At 38.2% G+C, this 7,187-nt stretch overlaps 1 protein-coding gene across 1 annotated transcript in view; it reads right to left on the bottom strand.

Annotated features, from left to right (window-relative positions):
* The window catches only part of ryr2a (ryanodine receptor 2a (cardiac)), a 509,073-nt gene that overhangs the window by 134,799 nt on the left and 367,087 nt on the right, over positions 1-7,187 (bottom strand). The window contains exons 72-74 of the mRNA XM_037973568.1: positions 6,656-6,738; positions 2,939-3,096; positions 2,766-2,853 (exon numbers count right to left, since the gene is read on the bottom strand). Coding sequence (XP_037829496.1) covers positions 2,766-2,853; positions 2,939-3,096; positions 6,656-6,738 — 329 coding nt within the window. The remainder of the gene's footprint in view (positions 1-2,765; positions 2,854-2,938; positions 3,097-6,655; positions 6,739-7,187) is intronic.

The following is a 7,187-nucleotide window of genomic DNA, read 5'->3' as shown; positions in this document are numbered from 1 at the left end:
TGTTTCATTTCCACAGGGAGCGTTGATCTCAAAGTTCACCTCCAGCCGTTGAATCTTTATTTCTAAAAACTGAAGTCTTTGTAGAATACTGCTGATGTCCTTGGGGTCGAACGGGGGCATTTTGCCCTAGTTCAACTTGGAGGTGAAGAAAAGTAAGGTAAAAATAAAAATAAAAGTGAGAAGATCTCCCAGTCCTTAGGTTTGGAGTAATCCAGTAATGATGTCGATAATGTAAATATAATTTTAAAAATTGTGACTTTAAAAATAATTCACAGGAAAAGTTATCAGTAAGGACGAGAGCGAGCAGGGCAAGCTGTTCCTCCTTCAGCCTGCCACTGCTCAAAAAAATGAATATCTATGTTTTTTAGACATTTTTTAGACATGCTGAAAATTGTTCTGATGGCAGAACTTTCTCTACTGTGAGTAGCACCAGGAGTAGCTCTTTCACTCCTGGTTCACCTGAGGAAGGTCCAAGAACACAAAGGAGCCCAAGAGCTTCATGGCTTTGGAGGACCAAAACTGACAGAATTAAATATAAAAGCAGACATATATAAAAGGCTCAATAAATAAATAAAAGGCCAAATAAATAAACTATTACACTTAAAATGCACCAGTTAATTTAAAAAAGGAGAACTTTACCCCATGTTTTATAATTGAATGGAAATTCTTATTTATTTTTTCACTTTAGTTTCAACAAATTAAGCATATAATTTAAATAGTACTGTTTTTAAAAATATATATATATCTATTTTACTTTTCCCTATAGATACATTTTTGTCTATATATTAAATCTTTTCTCTCTACAAGTCTTTTTATTTCCATGTGTTGCTTTTACATTTTTCTGTGTGCAAATGTAAAAAAAAAACTTTCTCAGGAGTCAAGGGAAGAACCGAAATTTAAACGGCTGTATTTTAATGAAAAATGGAAAAGAAACGACAATGGTGAGTTTTGTGCCTGGCTCGTTTCTGACGATATAATTTGATTGTATTGGTGGGGTTTGCAACTAAAGGAAGCATTACACACAAAAAAGACAACTAGTGGCTGTTAAAATGTTTGAGTGGCTGGTAAAACAAAATTTTTCCACCAGCCACTGTGGCTGGTGGAGAATTTTTTAAATTTCCACACTGGTGGAGAGGCTGTTTAGTTTCTCTAACATACAAGCTTGAACATTCTTCACTGCACTGAACTGTATACACCACACTGTTCAGTTTGTATTTGGATGTTTTGTCCTTACGATTGACCAAGAGTTAGAAGGATATTATGCTTTGAGAAAATCTTGTGTTTCTTAAATACTAGTATCTGAAAAACTGAATTACTAAACATATTTTAGTAAGGGTCCTGGCTCCACTCTATTCGGCTTGCTTTGCATGCGTTTCCACCGGCATTTTTTTGAGGCCGGTCCCTGCTTGTACGGTCCCTGCTTTGGAGTAGAGCCAGCGGGCCGGCCCTGCTTTCATTGGTGACGCAAGCTTAGCTCCTGTTCACTCATTGGTCGTGGGTGTGGTCCGTTTGAATCGTAAGAAGAGAGAAGAATACAACTGTACTGTATTAAAAGGGGGTAGGGGGTGGGGGTGTGTGCTACTGAAACTTGGTGTCATTTGTGGAGACAACGGAAGAGCTATGGACAACATTAGCCCTGTGTTGTTGCTGTTTTTTAAACTTATGGGGATTCTCCTGAAACTTCAGGAAGAGAGGAATAGTAGAAGAAATGCTCTGGATGCTGCGATTGTTGCACAGAGTAGGACAGCTGCTGGAGATTTCAGGCTTTACAGCACCTTCAGCTGGGGAATAGACGGCATAAAAGTTGCAGGGTAAGCTAACGCTGTTGTTTATAGTCTTATTACTTCGCTACCGTTCCAAAATTGTCTATCGTTGTTTTCTTCTTACACTTCAATCTTCACACCCATGACCAATGATTGAACAGGAGCTAAGCTTGCGTTACCAACGAAAGCAGGGACCAAAAAAGCAGGGACTGGCCTCGAAAAAATGCCGGTGGAAACGTGCGCAAAGCAAGCCGAGTAGAGTGGAGTCGGGACCTTTAAAGCCTATGGAAAAGGGGCATATGGTCAATTCTACTGTGATCCTGACTGCCTCTGAGCACTTTTTGGGATGGAGAAGAGCTCACAGATGTGCCACTGCTTGCTTGGGACAAGAACTGTAGAACCATTCAGTGTTGCCATGTTGGAATGTTGAAGTATCATACCAGCTGCTTAAAATCAGATTTTGAGGAAAATTGTCTTACTTGTCTAATTTGCATTCCAAAGTGGCTCAGAATTATTTCCTTCAGTAGCATAATATCATAGACATTGCATATTTAGCCCATAACACTAAATATATAACCTATAACACATTTTTACCTTTAAATAATCTATCAGACCAATGGAAACAATTGTCAATTGTCATTTCAAACAATTGAAAAAAAGCACCTCCTGCAAAAACAGCACCTCCACTGGAGCAGAGAGCAAGATGAGCCACCGGAACAGTTCACAATATGAGACTGAACTGTCCTCCACAGGTTGCTGTTGAACTATTATGTATAAGGGTCCTGCCTCACAAATACAGTGAGGCAGGACAAGTGTTTTAATTATCAAAAGGCATTTAGCAGGTTTACATAGGTTAGTTGATACTAATTTCTTGTATATAAACAGTACATGTGAATATACAGTACCTTGCAAAAGTGTTCCCCCCTTTGGATGTTTTCTGGTTTTATTGCTGTCATAAATCATTCATAAACACTATAAATTCCTTCGCAGTTATTTTCTTACATGAGACTTGGCCCAGAAGATGAAAACCTCAGACACCATCCTGAATAGCTCCTCTGCCTCTGGGTTGGATTCCTTCAGCCATCTGGCTCTGTAACATACATTAAACCATTTAGTGTCATTGTCTTTTTGTAAATATTCAGTTTACACAAAAGTGTAGTTCAATACAATCATACCTGTTGTAGTCCACAAATCGGATGAGGAGAGGGTAGAAGGCATACAGGTCTCTAACCAGTATGGTGAACTGGTCCATGATGAGAAGCTCTGTCTCTGACATTTCACCTCTCCCTTCAGCTCTACTGTGTTCTTCATCCATCAGCACCACTGCTGCTTTCTACCCAACACACAGTAACAAGATCTTCTGCTTTTTAATGGATCCAATGTGGTTTCAGTAAATTTAAGATATATTTCTCTTATTTCTGTGTGTTATTCTTGTGCTCTAAATAGGTATTGAACCAGTAATCAAAAACTAAATCAAAATACAGAAGAAGCTAGTAGACGCTCCTTCAGCAGCAAGAACTCTCAGTAGTGAACTCTCACTACTACCGTATTTTACGGTCTATAAGGCGCACCTAAAAACCTTAAATTTTCTCAAAAATCGGCGGTGCGCCTTATAATCCAGGGCGCCTTATGTGTGCACTGAATCCCGAAATCTGTCACTGTCACAGGGACGTATGGTAATGTGCACAGTACCGGTACGTACGCTGGCAGCGATAAACCAGTCAGAGAACACTTCGTAGTACGTACAGTATGTACGCTGGCAGCGATAAACCAATCAGAGAACATTATGTAATACGTACAGTACGTACGCTGGCAGCGATAAACCAATCAGAGAACATTACGTAATACGTACAGTACGTACGCTGGCAGCGATAAACCAATCAGTGAACACTATGTTATATGTACAGTATGTACTCTGGCACCAATAAACCAATCAGAGAACATTATGTAATATAATACAATTCGGAGCTTGCCATCATTCCAGGAGGGTTAAAAAAGAACTCCAACCGCTGGACGTTGGTGTAAACAGCGCATTCAAAGTGAAGTCGCGAGTGGCGTAGGAGCGATGGATGACCGACGGCGAACACGCGTTTACTAAGACAAAGACAGCGCTGGGTGAGTTACGCCATCATATGTGAATGGATTGTAGATGCCTGGGCTAAGGTATCTGCTTTAACTGTTGTCTGAGCTGAACAGCCTCTAGCAGCGAGACTGACTCCGACAATGATGAGAGGGAACCTAACATGTTTGATGGCGAAATTGCCCAGCTGTTCAATTCAGACAGAAGATGAGGACTTTGATGGATTTGTGGAAGAAGAATGCTAAAAAAATAATATATAAAATAATTTTTACATAGTAGAATAAAGTTCAACCAAACTCACTGTTTTGCTTCTGTGACCTTTTTTTTTTTTTTGTAGACCGTATCTTTTAGCATGTGCCTTAAAATCTGGTGCGCCTTATGTATGGGTTAGGTAGAGAAATGGACGCCATAATTGAGACTGTGCATTATAATCCGGTGTGCCATATGGTGCAGAAAATACGGTACTCTCAGTATCCTGCCTTTGCTTGCCTAAACTTATTTTAGTTTACTTGGCTAAGTTTATTTTATATTTTAGTTTAGTTTAGCCTGTTTTAGATAAATTAGTTTTTTTTTAAGTCTTCTGACACCTTTAGTTGGCCTTTTATTGAAAGGTTCTAACTTTTAGTTAGCTTTCCAGTATCTTTAGTTTAGTTTAGTGTATCTTAGCTTGTAACATTTCTTATCTGTTCAGCTAAGGTTTTAAAACTTAGTTTAGTTTATGTTAGCTTATTATCAGTTTATCATATCTTAGTTTGGTTTTCCTCAGTTTATCGTTAGTATGACTTGTTTTAGATAAGTTTAGTTTAGCTTTTTACATCCTTGTTTCCTAGCTTAGTTTTTCATCTGTTTATGTTACTTTTGCTCATTTATTTTATTTAGATTATTTTAGCTCATGTTTTAGATAAGTTTAGTTTAGCTTTTTATAGTATTGTGTATTTTCATGATGAATCTGTATTTTGTGTTTTCATGCTGCAAAGCACTTGTAACTGCCATGTTGCTGAAAAGTGCTATATAAATACATTTGACTTGACTTGACTAGTAGTGGTTTTATGTAGGATTTTATCAGTTTCTATCAGTCTATCAGTTGTATGGAATCTTTGGCCCACTCTTTTTTGCAACATTGTTTCAATTCATTGAGATTTGCAGGCATTGGTTTCTTCACACCTCTCTTAAGCTCCCACCACAGTAATTCAATCATTCTGAGGTCTGTACTGACTAGACCATTGCAACACCTTGCTGGTGTAGATTCTCAGTAATCCAGGACATGATAAATCCAAAAATCTGGACTTTTTTCTGTAATTGAAGACGTTTTGCTTCTCATTATTAAATCAGTTATTAAACCTGATATGATTTAAATGTTGTTTACTGTATGTATAATCAAAAACTGGAAGTTGGCATACTATTTTGTATCACAATTATGAAACCAACAGTTATATGCACTCACTGACAAAAAATGGTGAGCCCCCAGAAAGGGTGGTGTCATTCAGACATTGTGTGTAATTTTTTTTATCCGTATGCAGACCAGGGAGGCAGATGTAAATGATCTGGTTTAAAAAGGTGACACGTTTAGAACAAGCACCAGAGACTATAAGGGGTGGCATCATAAGTGGACTGATAATGTTATCAGACAGCTGCCAGAGTGTTTGACTGTCAGTCAAAACACTGAAAATCAGAAGACAAAGAAGATGCTTTGGAGACACATTAGACAGCAATTGATAGTTTGATAGGGGTCACATTGTGGGCTTACATGAGGCTGGGTGGATCTATTGTGCAATTGCCAGACAAGGCATACAGATGTTACCTATGTTATAGATGTTAAAAAACAATAAGTATGTTAGGGCACTCACACATGTTGCGAGGGTTCAGGTCACCCAAGACAGACCACACCTAGGAAGAATAATCCTTTAGTGTGTCAAGTATTACAGAACCCCATAAAGTCTGTATCTGCTATCCAGACAGATATTGAACTCCATGCAACACCCCATGTTATCCCACACTGTCTCAGCCATTAACATCTGCTGAAATACAGGTTTACAGTCCCAATAACACTAGTAAAGAGATGACTGTGTTTAAAGTGGTGTGGAGTGGTGTACAACTTGGAGGCATGGACTGATGATGAGTGGCTTTGTATCATTTTGACAAAATATTCTGCAAGGTTATTCTGCATTACTGCAAATTACCATAATGTGTCTGCATGGTGGCACCAAGGGAAGAGAACCAATCCTACCGATGATGTAGAAAGACACACTGGTGTTACACCTAGCATCATGGTGTGGGGAGCAACAAGGTCTGACTTCAGATTACCTCTGGTAGTGATTCAGAAGACCCTGATGGCACAATGACATCCTGCATCTGAATGTCTTACCATTGCTGAGTCAGCAGCCTGGTATAGTTTTTCAACAAGACAACACCCATCCACACATTGTATGTGTCTCTATGTCATGTTGAGGTCTTCCTGTGGCCAACCAGGTCCTGTGATTTTTCCCCAATTGAACATGTGTGGGATCAACTCAGATCCAGTGCTGTTTTGTTTTTTGTTTTTTTACCAAGACTCAATCAAACAAATAATAAAAAAATGAACTTGATCTAATGCTATGAGTGAAAGAATTTAAGGAGGAAACAAATATTAAGAATTTTGTATAATTTTCCTACAAAAACAGCATAAAACAAATAAAGTCACGTCAATATGACTCAATTTATGCACTTTTTGTCAGAATTATTGTGCTAGTGTTGGCCACTTGTCTTTGTTCTCATTCAGTATGGCCATTTCAATACAGAAACCATCAGAGAATTCTTAAAAAATAGAACTCACCTTTTTTAGTTTGTCCATCAGAGGCAGGAAGTGGGTCTTCAAGAGTTCAGGTTTGGCTTTGCTTATAATGGGCTGAGAGAAAACTAGAGAGCAGGAAGACTGTGTTAAGTTATAAATAAATCAACAAATTGTGCATGTACATTCCATATTTACAGACACAGATAAACTTGTTTACCCCTTTACAGTTAATTAAAACAATTCTTATTTAAAGTACTTGACATTAGTATCACAATGCCCTCAAACCTTTCATTAGCCATTCAGCCTATTTAACTTTTATGACACTGATATTGCTCTAAGAAAATCATAATTTTGATAGTAAGGTTTCATAAGGTCTTAGTATAAAAATGATGAGAGATTTGGGGGTTAAATGCAGGGGTGGAAATATTTTACCAGCCACTCAAATATTTTACCAGCCACTATTTTCTGTTGTGACAAAAAGTAATTTCATATGATGATGATGATGGAGGTGGGTGGAAGCAGTTGTGGTGCTCTACAAGCTGAACAACACCTCTTTCTGGACACTGCATGGAAA

The sequence above is a fragment of the Kryptolebias marmoratus genome, linkage group LG2, assembly GCF_001649575.2.
Source record: "Kryptolebias marmoratus isolate JLee-2015 linkage group LG2, ASM164957v2, whole genome shotgun sequence".
NCBI lineage: Eukaryota > Metazoa > Chordata > Actinopteri > Cyprinodontiformes > Rivulidae > Kryptolebias > Kryptolebias marmoratus.
The sequence above is the reverse complement of the archived record's forward strand: the minus strand, read 5'-3'. Positions and strand labels throughout refer to the sequence as shown.